The 21,307-nt window shown below is 46.2% G+C and overlaps 1 protein-coding gene across 1 annotated transcript in view; it reads left to right on the forward strand.

The window, feature by feature from the left end:
- LOC137374084 (coagulation factor VII-like) overlaps nucleotides 1–21,307 on the forward strand; it is a 116,631-nt gene that overhangs the window by 15,642 nt on the left and 79,682 nt on the right. The window contains exon 2 of the mRNA XM_068039841.1: nucleotides 5,774–5,934. Coding sequence (XP_067895942.1) covers nucleotides 5,774–5,934 — 161 coding nt within the window. The remainder of the gene's footprint in view (nucleotides 1–5,773; nucleotides 5,935–21,307) is intronic.

Here is a 21,307-nt window from a genome sequence, read left to right on the forward strand (position 1 = left end):
AGTCTCTCTCTCTCCGCGCCTGCCCTACTCTTCCCTCTCTCCCCACTCCCGCTGTGCTCCAGTCTCTCTCTCCCCACTCCCGCTGTGCTCCAGTCGCTCTCTCTCCACTCCCGCTGTGCTCCTCTCTCTCCGCTCCCGCCGTGCTCCTCTCTCTCTCTCCGCTCCCGCTGTGCTCCAGTCTCTCTCTCTCCGCTCCCGCCGTGCTCCTCTCTCTCTCTTCACTCCCGCTGTGCACCAGTCGCTCTCTCCCCACTCCCACCATGCTCTCTCTCTCTCTCCGCTCCCGCTGTGCTCCAGTCTCTCTCTCTCCGCTCCCGCCGTGCTCCTCTCTCTCTCTTCACTCCCGCTGTGCTCCAGTCTCTCTCTCTCCGCTCCCGCTGTGCTCTGGTCTCTCTCTCTCCGCTCCCGCCGTGCTCCTCTCTCTCTCTCCGCTCCCGCTGTGCTCCAGTCTCTCTCTCCACTCCCGCCGTGCTCCTCTCTCTCTCTCCGCTCCCGCCGTGCTCCTCTCTCTCTCTCCGCTCCCGCCGTGCTCCTCTCTCTCTCCGCTCCCGCCGTGCTCCTGTCTCTCTCTCCGCTCCCGCCGTGCTCTGGTCTCTCTCTCTCCGCTCCCGCCGTGCTCCTCTCTCTCTCTCTGCTCCCGCCGTGCTCCTCTCTCTCTCTCTGCTCCCGCCGTGCTCCTCTCTCTCTCTCCGCTCCCGCCGTGCTCTGGTCTCTCTCTCTCCGCTCCCGCCGTGCTCTGGTCTCTCTCTCTCCGCTCCCGCCGTGCTCTGGTCTCTCTCTCTCCGCTCCCGCCGTGCTCTGGTCTCTCTCTCTCCGCTCCCGCCGTGCTCTGGTCTCTCTCTCTCCGCTCCCGCCGTGCTCCTCTCTCTCTCTCCGCTCCCGCCGTGCTCCTCTCTCTCTCTCCGCTCCCGCCGTGCTCTGGTCTCTCTCTCTCTCCGCTCCTGCCGTGCTCCTCTCTCTCTCTCCGCTCCCGCCGTGCTCTGGTCTCTCTCTCTCCGCTCCCGCCGTGCTCCTCTCTCTCTCTCCGCTCCCTCCGTGCTCCTCTCTCTCTCTCCGCTCCCGCCGTGCTCCTCTCTCTCTCTCCGCTCCCGCCGTGCTCCTATCTCTCCACTCCTGCCGTGCTCCTCTCTCTCTCTCCACTCTCACCGTGCTCCTCTCTCTCCACTCCCGCCGTGCTCCTCTCTCTCTCTCCACTCCCGCCATGTTTCTCTCTCTCTCTCTCCACTCCCGGTATGCTCCAGTCTCTCTCTCTCCGCGCCTGCCCTACTCTTCTCTCTCCACTCCCGCCGTGCTCCAGTCTCTCTCTCCCCACTCCCGCCGTGCTCCAGTCGCTCTCTCCCCACTCCCGCTGTGCTCCAGTCTCTCTCTCTCCACTCCCGCTGTGCTCCTCTCTCTCCGCTCCCGCCGTGCTCCTCTCTCTCTCTCCGCTCCCGCTGTGCTCCAGTCTCTCTCTCTCTCCGCTCCCGCCGTGCTCCTCTCTCTCTCTTCACTCCCGCTGTGCTCCAGTCGCTCTCTCCCCACTCGCACCATGCTCCAGTCTCTCTCTCCACTCCCGCCGTGCTCCAGTCTCTCTCTCTCCACTCCCGCCGTGCTCCTCTCTCTCTCTTCACTCCCGCTGTGCTCCAGTCGCTCTCTCCCCACTCCCACCATGCTCCAGTCTCTCTCTCCACTCCCGCTGTGCTCCAGTCGCTCTCTCCCCACTCCCACCATGCTCCAGTCTCTCTCTCCACTCCCACCATGCTCCAGTCTCTCTCTCCACTCCCGCTGTGCTCCAGTCGCTCTCTCTCCACTCCCGCTGTGCTCCTCTCTCTCCGCTCCCGCCGTGCTCCTCTCTCTCTCTCCGCTCCCGCCGTGCTCCAGTCTCTCTCTCTCCACTCCTGCCGTGCTCCTATCTCTCCACTCCCACCATGCTCCAGTCTCTCTCTCCACTCCCGCTGTGCTCCAGTCGCTCTCTCTCCACTCCCGCTGTGCTCCTCTCTCTCCGCTCCCGCCGTGCTCCTCTCTCTCTCTCCGCTCCCGCCGTGCTCCAGTCTCTCTCTCTCCACTCCTGCCGTGCTCCTATCTCTCCACTCCCACCATGCTCCAGTCTCTCTCTCCACTCCCGCTGTGCTCCAGTCGCTCTCTCTCCACTCCCGCTGTGCTCCTCTCTCTCCGCTCCCGCCATGCTCCTCTCTCTCTCTCCGCTCCCACCATGCTCCAGTCTCTCTCTCCGCTCCCGCCGTGCTCTCTCTCCACTCCCGTCATGTTCCTCTCTCTCTCTCTCTCCCTCTCGCTCTGTCTCCAACCCTTCCAACCCTGTCTACCTGTCGTGAGGGTTTAAAGTTTCTTCCATGGTTTCATATAAGCAATCTTTTAACATTCGCAGGACATGTTAATATATATATAAATTATATATATATATATATATATATATATATATAGAGAGAGAGAGAGAGAGAGAGAGGATCCTAGGAATTCTACAGTACAAAACTAATGTTAAACCTACTGTAATGCTAAACCAATAAAAATCACTAGTTAGGCCAATGTTAGAATATTGTATGCAGCTCTGGGCACCATTCATGCAGAAGGGTACAGATGAGGTTCACTAAGGTGATTCCTGGGATGAAGGTGTTGAATTATGAGGAAAGATTGAACAGGTTGGGCCTATACCCATTGGAGTTTTGAAGAACGAGAAGTGATCTTATTGAAACATATGAGATGCTTAGGGGACTTGACAGAGTGGTTGCTGGAAGGATGTTTCCAATTATGGGCAAAACCAGAACTAGGGGACACAGTTTAAAAATAAGAGGTCTCCCATTTAAGATGGAGATGAGGTGAAATTACTTCTGTCAGAGGGTCAGAATTTCCTTCCTTACAGAGCAGTAGAGACTGGGTTATTGAATATATTCAAGGCTGAGTTAGATAGATTCTTGATAGACAAGGGAGTCAAGTGTTAGGGGGGCAGACAGGAAAGTGGAGTTGAGGCCACATTCAGATCAGTCATTATCTTATCAAATGGCAGAGCAGGCTCAAGGGGCCAAATGGCCTACTCCCGCTCCTAATTCGTGTGTTCCTTTGTTCATATGTAGGTGATCCAAGGAATGAGAAGTTATGAGAGTTAGCGGATATGGGTGGTCTGTCTCGATTAGAAGAGAACTTTGCCTTGCATCCTCTGTCACTTCCAATCAACCCATAGAAAGGGACACCCAGTGAAATCACATTTGCTGTTTTATGCTGTAGTACACTCACAAATTCGGAAAGCAAAAATCTAGCAAACAAATCCACCAATTACAAATCTTGCAATGAACAATTGAACAGTGGAAAACTGATTGTAAGAACCAGGAGTCAGCAATTCAGTGCAATGACATTTGCCGAACAGGAGAGTTAACTCCATGGATGGATAGATTAGCAGTGAGATCAATATCAGTGAACGGACAGATTGTGTAGGGATGTGTATCCGTAAGAACTAAATAGATTGGCACAGTATCACCTGAAGTTCAGGTAACACAATTGTGTAGAAGATTTGGCAATGTAATGTTCTGACATATGTTTGAAGTTCACACGAGAGCTGCACGCAAGTGGAGTGTTCTACTGAATTCTGAAGAAATGATTCAATGAGCTGATAATGGAGTGACTGTGCAGTCTGGACAGAGTGGACCATTTTCTATTCCCTCATTAACCTCATCTATGACTGGTTATCCTACTTGTTAAAAGATTAAGTCTTGATCTGGCAAGCACTTAGCTATTTAATGAATTAATAATTAATGAACCTTAAATTTAATCTTACTTCTGACTGAAGGGCATCATTCTCATCTCACCCTCTGTTATAAGAGAACCTTCTGATGTTGGCAAGGTTGTGTCAGTCCAGCATTTGTGTGTGCACAAATGAAACTTGCCTATAATACACAAGAAACTGCATTAAAATTGCAATCTGCAATTAGTAGCTATCAAACATATTTTTTAATTCATTCACGGGATATGTGCATCACACTCAGCCAGTCAAGTGGAGAGTATTCCATTATGCTCATAACTTGATCATTGTAGGCTTTGGGGAGTCAGGAGGTGAGTTACATCCCACAAAATTACCAGCCTCTGACTTGCTCTTGTAGCCACAGTATTTATGTGACTTGTCCAATTAAGTTTCTGGTCAATGGTAACTCCCAATATGTTTATGGTGGGGATTCAGTGATGGTAATGCCATTGAATGTCAAGGGGAGATGGTTAGACCCTTTCTTGGTGGAGATAGTCATTGCCTGGCACTTGTGCGGTGTGAATGTTACTTGCCACTTATTAGCCCAAGCCTGAATGTTGTCCAGGTCTTGCAGCATGCAGGCAAAAACTGCTTCAGTATCTGAGGAGTCAGGAATGGTACTGAACAGTATGCAATCATCTGACTTTATGATGGAGGGAAGGTCATTGATGAAGCAAATGATGATGGTTGGGCCTAGGACAAAACCCTAAGGAACTCCTGCAGTGATGTCCTGTGGCTGAGATGATTGACCTCCAACAACCACAAGCATCTTCTCTTTTGCTAGGTATGACTTCATCCAGTAGAGAGTATTCCCCCGCTTACCATTGACATCAATTGTGCTAGGGCTTCTTGATGCTACAGTCAGCCAAATGCTGCCTTGATGTCAAGGGCAGTCACTCTCACCTCACCTCTGGAATTCAACTCCTTTGTCGATGTTTGGACCAAGGCTGTAATGAGGTCTGTAGCCGACGTCCTGGAAGAACCCAACCTGAGCATTAGTGAGCAGGTTATTGCTGAGGAAGTGCCGCTTGATAGCACTGTCAACGAAGTCTTACATCACTTTGCTGATGGTTGAGAGTAGACTGATGGGGCGGTATTGGCCGGATTGATTTGTCCTGCTTTTTGTGTACAGGACATACCTGCGCAATTTTCAGCATTGCAGGGTAGATGCCAGTGTTGTAGCTATACTGGAACTGCTTGGCTAGGTGCACAGCTAGTTCAGGAGCACAGGTGTTCAGCGTTACAGAGGGGATGTTGTCAGGGCCCATAGCCTTTGTTGTATCCAGTGGACTTAGCCATTTCTTTATATCTCACAGAGTAACTCAGATTGGCTGAAGACTGCTGAAAGCTCAGGAGGAGGTCACAATGAATCATCCACTCATCCACTCAGCACTCCTGGCTGAAGGTGGTTGCTTCAGGCTTGTCTTTTGCACTTGTGCTGAGATCTGCCTTCATTAAGGATGAGGATGTGCATAGAGCTTCCTCTTCCCATTTATTGTTTAATTGTCCACCAGCATTCATGATTGGATGAGGCAGGACTGCAGAGCTTAGATCTGATCCATTGGTTGTGGAATCGCTTAGCTCTGTCTATCACATGCTGCCTTCATTGTTTAGCATGCATACAGTCCTGTGTTGCTTCACCAGGTTTGAATCTCATTTTTAGGTATGCCTGGTGCTGCTCCTGGCATTCTCTCCTACACTACTCACTGAACCAGGGTTGATCCCCGAGCTTGATGGTAATGGTAGAGTGGGGGATATGCCGGGTCATGAGGTTACAGATTGTGGTTGAATACAATTTTGCGGCTGCTGATAGCTCATAGTGCCTCATGGATGCCCAGTTACGAGCTGCTGGATTTGTTCTGAATCTAGCCCATTTAGCATGAGTGGTAGTGCCACACTACACAACAGATGCATTATATTTATATAAATGTCCCGCACTTTTATCCAAATAACAGTATTGTCCAAAATGGTCCAGTGCACCAGATACTGGTGTGTTGAATCTGTTTTCCTGCTGATGTATCTATTGAGATCTATCCCATCCAGTCTTCCTGCAGAAACCTGAGGCCAACAGTCTACTGCACAGAGAGAGACGGGCTAACTCGGGGCTGGAAGAGCTGAAAAGAGGTTCCATTCAGCGGGAGTGTCAAGAGGAGGTTTGCAGTTATGAAGAAGCGAGGGAAGCGTTTGAAAATGACGACAGAACTGTAAGTGTCAATGTTTCCACTGGAGAGCCTCACTGTTGCTAGGCTGACACCGGCCTCTCCCTCACACCCCAGTTTGTAGTCTGAATTCCTTTGCTGTTTAACACCCCAGTCTATACTAGTGTGTTGAATCTGTTTTAAAAACAAGAAATTCTGGAAATACTCAGCAGGTCTGGCAGCATCTGTGGAGAGAGAAGCAGAGTTAACGTTTCGGGTCAGTGACCCTTCTTCGGAACCCTCAGATTTCAGATTTCCAGCATCCGCAGTATTTTGCTTTGATATTATTGTTGAATCTGTTTTCCTGCTGATGTATCCCCATTGAACCCCATTCCGCCATAAAATTCCAATCTGTAGTCTGAACCCATTTACTCCTCACATCCCAGTCCATAGTCTGAAACCATTTGGTCCCTCACACTTGAGCCTAATCTGAATTCCTTTACTCTTTAACACCCCAGACTATAATCTGAACCTCATTCTGCCATAACAGTCTAGTCTGTAGTCTGAAAACATTTACTCCCTCGCACCCCAGTCTACAGGCTGAATCCTTTTATTCCCTCACACCCCTGTCCTTAGTCTGAACCCTTTACTCCCTCACAGACTGATCAATGCCTGATGCTCCCTCGCAGCCCAATCCTTGATAATCATGCTATGGTCTAAACAGGTTAAGGGCCAAGCTGGTCAAAGATTTTAATATGTACCACTGAATTCATAATGTTCTCACTTGGTACAATCTGCATAATTAGACTGATGGCTTTATCAGTAAAAATGCAACGAAATCTGCCTTTGGCCTCTTGTTGCTTTGGGTCTGTGCTGGAAAGGGTTAAACATTACCAGGCAGCAACTCCAGACAATTCCCTCCTCTCAGGGCTGGTCAATCTGAAGCTGCTGAGATTTCTGACTGTAAGTAACAAAACTGGGATAAAAATATTGGAAAAAGAGATTCAAGAGCTAAGAACTGCAAATGCTGGGGACACACAGCAGGAGTGCGAGCACCCAAGATAAGACAGGGAAAAGGTTCTGGGTTGAGATGCTTCATCCACGATGTTCCAATGCAGGGTAAACTCCAAACCAGTAACCTGTCAAAAGGCCAAAAGTATAATAATGAGTAGTCCACATGAATATCAATAGGACAAGTCTTGCTTGACAAACCTCTGAATTCCTTGATGACGTAACGGAGAGCATAGACAAGGGTAATATAGTACATGAAATATATCTTGTCATGCAGGCCCCCACCTACCAAGAATTAGGTATATTAATTTCGCCATATGGACATTAAATTTCAAATTATTGCTGGGAAGAAGAGAAGGCCTATTACAAGGGGTTGCCAGGCCCTTGGCTGGAAAGACATTTTTGCATATTAACAGACAGTTTTTGTAGACAAAGGACCATTTCCTGACACACACAATACACAGAGCCAAGATATGGCTCTGTGACTACATGACTACCTGCTTGGCAACCTGCGGTTTTCTGAATTGTAGAGTTTGAACTGAGAGCCTGCAGGAAAGCAGAATGCTCCTGGATTGAAAAGATCCCTCCTGGTTGGCTCGCCACAGCCTCTCCTGTCTGCCTGCTCCCATCTCTTTCTCATGGAACTCCAAAACACACTGAAGACACATGAACCCCAAGAGAGAAAAGTCTCCTACAGACAACAAGGTTTAAGAAGAATACTGGGCCCAAACGAAAAGTAAGATCTACCTACAATCAAGGACTCTACAGTGAGCTCGCAGAGCCTTAACAACAACTCTTCAGATATTGCCTCAAATCTTTCCACTTTATTTTTCTTCTGTTCTTTCTGTCCCTATCTGCATGTGTGTATCACATATGCATGTTAGCTTGGGCGTGTCATGTATCCATAGGTGTTAACCGAATTAGAGTTTGATTAAGTTATTTTAAATAAATTTCAATCTTTCTTCTTTAAACCTAAGAAAACTTGTTTGTGCTGGTTTCTTTACCTTGTAATTGGAAAGCGGTGAACAGGGATTCATCAAGGGAGAGCTAAAAACACTGTGTTTAAAAGAAACCCTGTTACAGTAAGACCAGGTGAAGGCTGAAAGGGATCCCTAGACACCTTTCTCACCTGGTCATTACAGAAATTTTGGTGCTGGCATCCGGGATTGAGAGAAATTGGAAGTGGGAAGCCAAATTGTTCCCAATCAAAAAACAGCAAGATTAATACAGGTTTTCTTGTGGTTGTGTGTGATTGAATACTAACATGTCTGCAACTGAAGCTAGTAGCTCCCTAAGTCAGGGTGAAGTAACTTGGGATAAGTTAAAAGTGCTGTCTATGGAGGTGTTGAGGAAAATGGCTGAGCAGTGTGGGATCACTGTACGTGGCAAAGCTAGGAAGTCTCAACTCCTAAGGCTAGTGGCCAACCATTTTTCCCTTGAATCTGAAGAAGCAGAAACAGGGTTAGAAGCAGACCCAGACAGGGTATTGTTAGCAAAGATACAATTGGAGCAGAGGAAACTTGAATTTGAGGAAAGGGAGAGGGAGAGGGAGAAAGAGAGAGCCTTCCAGAAGAAACATGAAGAAAATGAAAGACAGGGGAAGGAACAACTGAGAGAGGAGAGAGAGAGAGAGAATATTCCAAAAAGAATGCGAAGAATGAGAGCTGAAGCAGCTTGAGTTAACTAGGGGGTGACAGAGTGACCCCAGTGAAAGCATGGTCAATATGGAGGAGTGTAATTCAGGGCTGCATACAAAATTGTTAAAACGAGCTCAACTAATCCCAATATTCAATGAGGAAGATGTGGAAGAATTTTTTGTGTCTTTTGCGAAACTGGCAAGACAGCTAAAATAGCCAGCTGAGACGTGGTCTCTTTTACTACGGAGCAAGCTAACTGGAAAAACCCATGAGGTTTATTCCCTGTTGCCAGATGACAGTTCATCAAATTATGAATTGACCAAAAATGCGAACCTTGGGGAATATGAATTAGTACCCGAAGCCTATCACCAAAAGTTTAGAACCCTCAAAAAGCAAGCGAATTAAACCAATCTGGAGTTTGAAAGAAGTAGGCAGCTGGCTTATGACCAGTGGCTGAGGGCTCTTAAAGTACAGTTCAGCTATCAGAATCTCAGGGAAGTAATTTTGTTAGAAGAATTTAAAAATTCTCTCCCACTCTCAATAAAGACTCATGTAGAGGAGCAGCGGGTCCAGAGAGCTTGGCAAGCAGTCACGCTGGCCAATGAGTTTGCTTTAATTTATAAGTCGGTTTCCCAGGGAAGAACCTTTCCTAGTCACCCCCATAAATCTGAAAGGGCCAAAGGGTGGGAAGGTGATAGAAGCCCAGGTAGTCCTGGGCGAGAAAGGAAAGCCAGAGACACGGGGCCCTCCTCCAGCCAAAATGGAAGGTACTGTGAGCAAGAGTAAGACCCGGAGACCTGTGTGCTTCCATTGTAATAAAGTAGGGCATTTAGAAGGCCTTCAGCAGGGTCCCACATAATAGATGAATGAATATGGTCAGAATGTGCAGAGTCAGGGACAAGTGGAAGAATGGATAGCTCGCTGGCTGAAAGACAAAAAGCAGGGAATAGGGGTAAACAGTAGTTATTAATAAGAATATAATAACATAAGAAATAGGAGCAGGAGTAGGCCATTCGGCCCTTCAAGCATGCTCCCCCATTCATAGGATCATGGCTGATCCGATCGTGGCCTCAACTCCACTTTCCTGCCTGCCCCCATAACCCTTGTTTCCCTTGTAGATCAATATTCTGTCTAACTCAGCCTTGAATATATTCAATGACCCAGCATCCACTCCCTGCTGGGGAAGAGAACTCGAAAGATTAATTTCACACTGGAAGAAGAAATTCCTCCTCATTTCTATCTTAAATAGGAGACCCCTTATTCTGTAATTATGCTCCCAGTTCTAGGTTCCCACACAAGGGGACTCATCCTCTCAGCATCTACCCTGTCAAGCCTACTCAGAATCATATATGTTTCAATTAGATCATCTCTCATTCTTCTAAACTTCAATGAGTATAGGCCTAACCTGGTCAACTCTTAAGGTAACCGCTTCATCGCAGGAATCAATTTAGTAAACTTTCTCTGGACTGCCTCCAACGCAAGTATATCCTTCCCTAAATAAACAGACCAATAGTGTACACAGAACTCTAGGTGTGGTCTCACCAACACCCTGTACAGTTGTAGCAAGACTTCCCTACTTTTATACTCCATCCCCCTTGCAGTAAAGGCCAACATTCCATTTGCCTTCCTAATTACTTGCTCGACCTGCATGCTAACCTTTTGCGATTCATGTACAAGGACACCTATCATTCTGTAGTGTCTGTTCATTTAAGTATTATTTTGCTTTTCTATTCTTCCTACCAAAGTGGATAACCTCACATTTTTCCACATTATACTCCATCTCACAAATTTTTGCCCACTCACTCAACCTATCTATATCCCTTTGCAGACACTGTATCCTCCTCACAACTTGCTTTCCCACAAACCTTTTTATCATCAGCAAATTTGGCTACAGTACACTCAGGTCCTTCATCCAAGTCATTAATATCGATCGTAAATAGTTGAGGAACCAGCACTGATCCCTGTGGCACTCCACTAGTAACAGTTGGTCAACCTGAAAATGACTTCCTGTTAGTTAGCCAAACTTCCATCCATGCTAATATATTACCTCCAATACCATGAGCATCTTGTCTAGTAACCTTTTATGTGGCGCCTTATCAAATGCCTTTTCAAAATCCAAATGCACTATATCTACTGGTTCCCCTTTCTCCACCTTGCTTGTTACATCCACAAAGAACTCAAATAAATTTGTCAAACATGATTTCCCTTTCATTAAACCATGTTGACTCTGCCTGATTGCATTATGATTTTCTAAATGTCCTGCTACTACCTCCTTACTAATGGATTCCAGCATTTTCCCAATGACTGATATTAGGCTAACTGGCCTATAGTTTCCTGCTTTCTGTCTCCCTCCTTTCTTGAATAGAGGTGTTACATTTATGATTTTCCAATCTGATGGGACCTTTTCAGAATCCAGGGAATTTTGGAAGATTCCAACCAATGCATCTGCTATCTCTGAAGTCACTTCTTTTAAGACCCTAGCATTCAAGCCATCAGGTCCAGGGAACTTGTCAGCCTTTAGTCCCATAGATTTTCCTATTTTTTTTTTCTCTAGTGATTGTTTTCAGTTCCTCGCTCCCTTTTGCCTCTTGATTTTCTGCTATACTTGGGATGCTTTTAGTATCTTTCACCAATATCAATTCCCCAATCTCATTCTCGAAAGAACCATCATTTACTTTAGCTACTCTCTTCCTTTTTATATACTTGTCGAAGGTCTTACTGTCTGTTTTATATTTCTTGCTAGTTTGCTGTCATATTCTAGTTTCTATCTCTTTTTTTTTTAGCCATCCTTTCCCAATCTTCTGGCCTACCATTAATCTTCACAGAATTGTACGCCTTTTCTTTCAATTTGATACCATCCTTAACTTCCTTAGTTAGGTGGTTCATTCTTCTCATAGAGTCTTTCTTTCTCAATGGAATATATCTTTGTTGAGAGTTATGAAATATCTGCTTAAATGTCTGCCGCTGCTTATTTACTGTCTTACCTTTTAATCTATTTTCCCAGTCCGCTTGAGCCAACTCTGTCTTCATACCTTTGTAATTTCCTTTATTTAAGTTTAAGACACTAGTTTCAGACCAAAATTTTTTCACCCTCAAACTGAATGTGAAATTCATCATGTCATGATCACTCTTCCCTAGATTATCCCTTACTATGGGTTCATTAATTAATATTGTCTTATTACACATCGCCAAGTCTAAAATAGCCTGTTCCCTGATTGGCTCCACAAAGTATTGTTCTAAGAAAATGTCCCGAATACACTCGATGAACTCATCCTTAAGGCTACCTTTGCCAATTTGATTTGTCCTATCTATATGATAATTAAAATGGCCCACAATTATTGCAGGACTTGTCTTACATACCCCTATTAGTTCTTGATTTATATTCTGTCCTACAGTGTAGCTAGTTAGGGGCCCTATAAACTACTCCCACCAGTGACTTCTTTTCCTTGCTATTTCTTATCTTTACACAAATTGATTCTATATCTTGATCTTCCAAGCCAAGATCATTTCTCACTACTGTACTGATCTCATCCTTTATTAACAGAGCTACTCCACCTCCTTTTCCTGTCTTCCTATCCAATCGAAATGCAAAATACCCTTGAATATTCAGTTTCCAGCCTTGGTTACCTTGCAATCAAGTCTCTGTAATGGCTGTTATATCATACCCATTTATTTCTATTTTCCCATTAATTTACCTACCTTGTTACAAATGTTGCACACATTCAGATAAAGAGCCTTTAATTGTGTTTTTTTCCCATTATTCCCTACTCTGACCCTATTTGCTGGTGCAATCTTATGTTTGTATGCTCTGTCCTGTCATTCTCTGGTTATCATTACCCATATTGCAACCGTGTGCTATTGCCTTGTTCTTTCTCTTAAACTTTCTAAATTTCCCCTCACCTGAATGCTCTCCGCTACTATTTAGTCAAAAGCCCTCCCTACAGCCCTAGTTATTTGATTCGGCAGGAATCTGGTCCCAGTGTGGTTTAAGTGAATCTCATCACAACGGAACATATTCCTCTTACCCCAGCTCCATCATAACCTCCCTGCTCTTATATTCTATGCCTCGGCTAATAAAGGCAAGTATCCCATATGCCTTCCTAACCACCTTTTCTACCTGTGCTGCTGCCTTCAGTGATCTGTGGACAAGTACACCAAGATCCCTCTGACCTTCTGTACTTCCTAGGGTCCTACCATCCATTGTATATTCCCTTGCCTTGTTAGTCCTCCCAAAATGCATCACCTCACATTTCTCAGGATTAAATTCCATTTGCCACCACTCTGCCCATCTTACCAGCCCATCTATATCGTCCTGTAATCTAAGGCTTTCCTCCTCACTACTTATGACACCAACAATTTTCCTGTCATCTGCGAACTTACTGATCATACCTCCTATACTCATGTCTAAATCATTAATTTTCACTACAAACAGCAAGGGTCCCAGCACTGAACCCTGCGGTACACCACTGGTCACAGGCTTCCACTTGCAAAAACAACCCTCGACCATCACCCTCTACCTCCTGCCACTAAGCCAATTTTGGATCCAATTTGCCAAATTGCCCTGAATCCCATGGGCTCCTACCTTCTTAACCAATCTCCCCTGTGGGACCTTATCAAATGCCTTTCTGAAGTCCATGTGTGCTACATCAACTGCTTTACCCTTATCGACACATCTAGTCACCTCCTCGAAAAATTTAATCAAGTTTGTTAGACACGATCTCCCCCTGACAAAGCCATGCTGACTATCCTTGATTAATCCCTGCCTCTCCAAGTGGAGATTAATCCTGTTCCCTCAGAATGTTTTCCAATAGTTTCCCTACCACTGATGTTAGACTCGCAGGCCTGTAATTACCTGGTTTATCCCTGCTACCCTTCTTGAATAATGGTACCACATTCCCTGTCCTCCAGTCCTCTGATTGTCTGGGGTGTTCAGATAGAGGTAGCACCCTTGTATTTTCAGTCAGCTGCATCCAATTTGTAGGATGGCCTGGAATCACTGGTCCTCATCTACACCCAGCTCTCACTGCTGGCTCCAAACGCCACACCCTAGTACACTGCCTCAGCTGACGGGTGGAACGTAGTGAGGGGAGAAATGATGAACATGACACCACCTGGATGGATGTCTTTCTTGATAAAGGTAACGGCCAGGGCAGAAGGATTCCAAGCGGCTCAAGTGACCATCATGTTCTGGACCAAAGGCGTGCCACATCATATTGTGTGGACTACAATTGTTGATATACCAGCTATGGATTAAATAGCAAGGGAAGGAGGATCCCTTCAAACCTTAGTTAACAACTCACCCAGGAGAGGGAAACTCTGAATCCAAACCTACGGCTTGGAGACCTCGCTGCCACCATCCCAGTTCACTGGGCCATGACAAATGAGCTCCAGGCTTAAAGGGTGGGGTCAGTCAGCACAAACTGTACTCCACCTTAAAGCACCACTGGGCAGGCAGGAAGGAACTCCATCCACCCCAACTCTAACTCAACAAGTAAGTCCCCGCTTTCCCGTTGCTACAGGAAAACGGCAGGTGCAGGATGGCACTGGCAGCTGCAGATCCAATTCTGCTTGCAGGCAACTCAGGATATTGTTCATTTTGATGATGACCTAGAGATGACATCATCATCTGGTAGCACCCTGAGTGACCAAGCAGTCTTTTTGAAGGACAGCACTGCGTGCTCCGAAATTGGAGAGGGACCTAGAAAAGGTGGCCTAAACAAATGCTCGTCTCCCTACCACCCAGTTGTCTTGCCGCGGTCAACGGGCATCTCTTAATGTGGTCAAACTACGACAAAGAAAGAAACGCGAACTCCTAACCTCGCTTCAAAAAGGTGGGAAAAGAAGAAAGATTCTGAAACTCTCCTGCTGGAACGTGAGAACAATGATCGACTCTGGTGATAACAGTCGCCCCCAATGACGCTCAGTCCTGGTGGCCCATGAGCTAGCCAGACTAAACATTGATCTAGTGCTCCTGAGTGAGGTCCACTTCTCAGAGCAAGTCAGCCTGACCGAACACAGCATTAACTACACCCTCTATTGGTCGGGTCGACCTGAAGGTGAACAATGCCTCTTCGGTGTCGGCTTCATGGTGAAGAAGACTATCGCCATTAAACTTTCAAGCCTGCCAATCAGCCACTCTGAACACATCATGTCCCTGCACCTGCCCCTCCAAGACCAAAAGCATGCAACCCTCATCAGTGTATATGCTCCAATCCTGAAGACTAACCCAGCTGACAAAGATAAGTTCTACACAGAGCTCTGTGAACTCATCCAGAATGCCCCTCCCAAGGACAAAATTGTCGTCCTTGGCGATTTCAATGCCAGAGCGGGCCGGAACCGCCTGGCATGGAAAGGAGTGCTCGGAAACCATGGTGTTGGAAACTGTAATGAAAATGGACATTTCCTCTTGGAACTCTGTGCAGAAAAGCAGCTGTCCATAACCAACACCTTCTTTCAACAAAAAGATCGCTTAAGACCACATGGATGCATCCCCGCTCCAAACACTGACACCTGATAGATTACATCTTGGTGCACCAGTGTGACCTACAGGACCTCCTGCATACTACAGTCATGCCCAGTGCTGACTGTCATACAGACCACTGGCTTGTTCGTTCAAAGCTGAACTCCACTTTCAGCCTAAGCCTAAGAACAGGCCTAGAGACAACCCATCAAAGAAATGTCGAGGCAGCAACCTGCAAACCTCATCTTGCAGAGTTAGATATCGAGCAACCTTACAGACTAGACTGGAACATCCTGATCTCACTGCTGATTCCACTCCAGAAGAACTCTGGGAACACATCAAAGCTGCAGGACGGATACTTCCAACGAGGTCATCAGACCCAGCACCAAGAAGAATAGGGAGTGGTTTGATGAAAATGACAAGGAAATTCAAGATCTGCTCAAAATAAAAAGGTCAGCTCATCAAGCTCACCTGGCTCAGCCAAGAGAAAAAGACAGCCTACCGTCAAGCATGAAGCACCCTTCAATGTAAACTGAGGAACATCCAACATGACTGATGGATTGCACTTGCGGAAAAAACTTTTCGCTGATATTGGTGACATAATAAGTTTCTGTGAAGCACTAAAATCTGTCTATGGACCAGCATATTAAACCCTAAACCCCCTGAGGAGCACCAATGGCAAGATCCTACACACCGCCAAGGAGTTAGTCCTGGATCGCTGGTCGGAGCACTTTGAAACTCTCTTCAGCGCCAAGTGCACAGTGCGTGATACTGCCATCAATCACATCCAACAATAGCCTGTCAACGAAGAACTGGATGACAGCCCAACTCTGGAGGAAACTGTGACCGCCATCAACCAGATGAAGAACAACAAAGCCCCTGAAGTCAATGGAATTCCACCCAAAGCCTTGAAGCTTGGTGGCCTCGCCCTATACAACAAGCTTCATGAGTGTTTCACGGCCTGCTGGGAACAGGGCAGGATCTTCACGATACCGTTATCATCACCTTGTACAAAAACAAAGGAGAAAAATCAGACTGCTCCAACTATTGTGGGATCACCCTCCTTTCTATTGCTGGGAAGATCCTGGTTCGAATACTTCTGAACAGGCTTGTGCCTACCATTGCAGAAGAAAACCTCCCAGAGAGCCAGTGTGGTTTCAGAGCAAACAGAGGAACCGCAGACATGGTATTTACACTCAGACAATTACAAGAAAAGTGTCATGAACAAAACAAAGGCCTGTACGTCACTTTCGCCACCCTCACCAAGACATTCAACACTGTGAGCAGAGATGGACTTTGGAACATTCTTAAAAAACTTGGATGCCCACCCAGGTTCCTGGCCATGGTGAAGCAGTTTCATGAAAATCAGTACGGACAAGTCAAGCAAAACAGCGACCTCTCAAGTCCCTTCCATATCTCCAATGGTGTGAAGCAGGAATGTGTGCTGGCCCCAACCTTATTCACCTTTTCAGCATGATGCTGCAGCAGGCAACGGAAGACCTTAAGGAGGGAGTTTACGTTCGCTTCCGGACTGAGGGAGGTCTTTTCAACCTCAGGCGTCTTCAGGCTCACACACAGACACAAGAAAAACTCATCCGTGAACTGCTTTTTGCCGATTACTGTGCTCTCCTGGCCCACAGTCAGTCAGACCTGTAATGTATAACAACATATTTTTCCAAGGCAGCACAACTCTTCAGACTAAAAATCAGTTTAAAGAAAACTGAAGTCCTGCATCAGCCTGCACCCCAAGAAGAATATAGATCATCAAGCATTGTCATCGAGGGAACCGAGCTGAATGCCGTCAAACAATTTACTTATTTGGGGAGCGTCATCTCGTTTGATGCCACCATAGACAAGGAAGTGGAAAATAAGATTTCAAAAGCAAACAGTACATTCGGAAGACTCTACAAACGTGTGTGGAGCAACCACAGCCTCAGAGCACAGACCAAGCTCAAAGTGTACAAAGCCCTGGTCCTCACCACCCTTCTGTATGGTGCCGAGTCATGGGTCCTATACTGCCATCATGTACACCTTCTAGAGCACTTCCACCTGCGCTGCCTCCACAGCATCCTTAAGATCCACTGCCAGGACCGTATCACAAACATTGAAGTCCTGGAAACAGCCAACATCACCAGCATCGAGGCCAGCCTCCTGCAAAGACAACTGCATTGGGCAGGTCACATTGCCCGGATGGACGACAGTCACCTGCCCAAGATCGTGTTGTATGGAGAGCTGACCACGGGTAAAAGGAACAGAGGGGCCTCATGCAAACATTTCAAGGACTCCCTGAAGACGTCCCTCTCTGTGTGCCACATCGACCATCGCCAGTGGGAAGTGCAGGCCATAGATCGTGATGCCTGGAGATGCTACATCAGGAGGGCTACAGACACTTTTGAGACTGAGTGAAGAACCAGCATGAAAGAGAAAAGGAGAAGAAGTGTAGATGCAATTGCCCGCTGCAGCGACTACACCTTAGCTTGTACCTGCTGTGGGAGAATCTGCCACTCACGGATAGGCCTGACTAACCACCAGCGGGCCTGCAACCGATGACTGCAGCCTTCCCAAAATCTTCATCTGTAAAGAAATGCCAAGAGACAAGCATATGAGGGAGAAGGGAATAGAGGGTTATGATGATAGATTTAGATGAGGAAGGATGGGAGGAGGCTCAAGTGGAGGATAAATGCCACCATGCACTGCCTGGATCGAATGGCCTCTTTCTGTGCTGTAAATACTTTGTAATTCTATGTAATCCTCTCTTTAGTTGCTCAAAAGCTTGCTGAATTTTTCCAATATCCTGTGTTTCATCTCAATCTCATGTTCTCTCCATTTCTATTTTATTTAATATTTACCATTTTCCTTTTAACATTTAAAAAGGAGGAACTTACATCTACATTGAATCTTTCAGGACATCCCCAAATGCTTTACAACCAATTACTTTTGAAGTGCAGCTATGGTAAGGTCCCACAAACAGCACTTCCCTCAACTGATGATTTAAGCGGCACAGTGGCGCAGTGGTTAGCACCGCCGCCTCACAGCTCCAGCGACCCGGGTTCAATTCTGGGCACTGCCTGTGTGGAGTTTGCAAGTTCTCCCTGTGTCTGCGTGGGTTTCCTCTGGGTGCTCCGGTTTCCTCCCACAAGCCAAAAGACTTGCAGGTTGGTAGGTAAATTGGCCATTATAAATTGCCCCTAGTATAGGTAGGTGGTAGGGAAATATAGGGACAGGTGGGGATGTGGTAGGAATATGGGATTAGTGTAGGATTAGTATAAATGGGTGGTTGATGGTCGGCACAGACTCGGTGGGCCGAAGGGCCTGTTTCAGTGCTGTATCTCTAAACTAAGCCTTTGACTCAAATGTGAGAGTGCGATCAACTGAACCACAACTGACAGCTCATATTACTCCTTCTGCCACTCTCCCTCCTTCTGTGCTGTTGTTTATCCCTGTCACTGACCTCCCCCAATATTACTGTGGTTACTGTAACATGTGCTGTGTTCCTGGAATATACAAGCCAAGAAGGTCCCCAGGTTTTGTCCTCAATCTGTGTTGAGTGAGTTGCTCTTCCCCAGGATGGGGATGTACAAGCTACAACTAGCCTTAGTGTCCCTGGACTAGGAAATCCTGTTCCTGACCGGAATGTGGCAAGTGTTTCTGGAAATGTGCATCACTGGCTGCTGGATAGGAAGAGCATTCAGTGTCAGTGGGTTCACTGCAAGTGCTGCAAAATGAGCAAGTTGAATTGCTAACTGTAGTTGACATCACAGTTTACCAATATTGGGGGATGGGTTTCCCAGTCACCATGGTTTACTGGAGCTTGTTTGATCACTTTTGGGGGGTCGTAGAGGAAAATCCCAGAATTGTTCCCCTTGAAATGGACTGGAACTATTTCCTCTATTAGCCTTGGTCTCTCCCAGGAGATTACATAGCTGCTGGGAGGGGGAGATGTAGGGTTGGTGATGATGTCCATAAGTTGCATCATGATGGTAAGGGGACCAGCTGATCTTTTCCACTCCATCATTTCATATGTTCATCAAGGTTGAACAGTCTGCTCTCGCATACAGAGAATGGCTCTTGCTGTTCGACTGAGGACGATCCCAGTTTCCTGTGAAATAAATGGGGCCATTTTTGCCAGGAATTTGAACCCATCCCCACCTTGATCTGCTGTCCTCTCATTGTAATAAGTGGGAGCGTGTGTGTGTGTGTGCGCGTGCCCATGTGTGTGTTTGTGTGATGTGGGGGCAAGGGGGCTGTGGCTGAGTTTCTGATCTCCTCACTTGGCTGGGCTGCACAATGACCCTGTCTACTTCCGTCGGTGTTTCAGTGTCAGCATCCTCAGGAGAGAAGAGGAGACATTCGGGGAAGTGGGGTAAAATCACTCTGGCTGAAACCTGCTTGGATTGGGACCTTCGATGGGCTTGCATTGTTGCTGTGACAGGATAACCATTCCAACCACTCGAGAATGAAATGCCAAGGACAAAATAACCTAGTAGAACCTAAGCCAAGAGGCCTTGCTGAAACAAGTTATCCCAAGGTGGATTAACACTGTCAGGGAGTGTTAAAGGATATTGCTGGACAATCAGGGAGGGGAAGAAAACAGTCTCACTCCGAGCTGCCCCAAACCCCCTTATCACCTGCATGATGAAGCTCAATGTCAGGTACATCCTGATCCTAAATCTCTACTGCCCTCCAGCTGTGTGTAAAGGTGCAGTGCCAATTGTTCAAGGTACAGCACTTGATGAGAGTCAGTAAGGAAATAGCAGGGGCGTTGGTCACAATTTTTCAATCATGAAAATTTGTGCTCTGTCTCAGTGCAGGAGCCGTGCTTTGTACATGTGAGCAGGTATTGAGGTGCAGCAAGCTATTCAACTGTGATGTTCAAATTGTGCCATTGGACTGCAGAGTAGTCAAGGTAAAACATTTCCTAAGAAGAGGGAGAAGGGTAATCTGTGTAACTATAGACCAGTTAGACTAATCTTAGTTCTCAGCAAAATCTTAGGCTCGGAAATTCTAATTTGGGTCAAAGTGCAACTTGGGCAGATTTCTGGTTATCTTCACTTTGCCTGCCACCAACAGCCTGGGGTGCAGTCCCATGGGCCCAGCGACTGATCCATCCTGAGTTCACAGAATCATAGAAACTTACAGCACAGAAAGAGGCCATTCGGCCCATCCTGCCCATCCTGGCTCTTAGAAAGAGCAGTTGTGCTTCGTCCCACACCTCCACTTTTTGACAGTAAACCTGTAAGTCTCTTATGCTCAAGTACCTGCCCAATTTCCTTTGAAAATTATTTATGGAATCAGCTTCCACCATCTTTTTATGTAGAATGCTTCAAATCCTGATAATTCTGAGAGTAAAAATCCTCCTCCTCTTCCATCTAGAACTTTTACCGATGATTTTGAATCTATGACATTTAGTTACTGACCACTCGCCAAATGGAATCGTTTTTCTCTACTTACATTATCGAAACTTCTCCTCTTGAAAACCTTTTTCAGGTCACCTCTTAATCATCTCTGTTACATGTGGAACTTTTCCAACCTTTCCTCATAACTGAAGTCCCTCATCCCTGGTAACATCCTGGTAAACTGTCTCTGCACCATTTATTTCTAAGGCCTTTACAACTTTCCTGATCTGCCCAGAATTGTCCTCAATACTTCAGTAGCCAGTACTGCTCATCTTTTCAGAACCAATTACTTTCCAACAGTTATCTCAGTTAATTGCTCCATTTCCTCCTAGTACACCTACAGTCTCAATATTACCATTCATTTATTTATTTAATATTCCTCCATACTCTCATCCTCTACAATTAAACTCTCCCCTCAACTCTACCAACCATACCCTCTGTTTAACCATTATTTTAGTTTTATATAATTATAGCAGCCTTTATTAATGCCATTTCTATAAACTGCTATTCGTTTTCTTACTCCCTTTTAGCTCTTCTAATCACCCCTTTCTCCTCCTCACTACACTTTCCATATTGCTCATGATTACCTTTATGAAGGGTCACTGACCCGAAACGTTAACTCTGCTTCTCTTTCCACAGATGCTGCCAGACCTGCTGAGTGATTCCAGCATTTCTTGTTTTTATTACCTTGATACTGTTAGCCCCAACTTTATTGTACACCTGCCTTTTAAGTTTCAATATAGTTTCAATCTCTGTTTATCCACTGAACTCTATTATTTGATGCATCCCATTTTTACCTTGTAGAAATAGATTCATTCTGTATTCTACCTACATCATATTTGAAGATTTGATCTGACCTGCGGTCATCTCCCTCCACAACAGGTATACCGTTTTGGATACTGTTGAGGGAGATGGCTCACCAGGGGAAGTCAGCA

The sequence above is a fragment of the Heterodontus francisci genome, chromosome 10 (assembly GCF_036365525.1).
Source record: "Heterodontus francisci isolate sHetFra1 chromosome 10, sHetFra1.hap1, whole genome shotgun sequence".
NCBI classification, from domain to species: Eukaryota; Metazoa; Chordata; class Chondrichthyes; order Heterodontiformes; family Heterodontidae; genus Heterodontus; species Heterodontus francisci.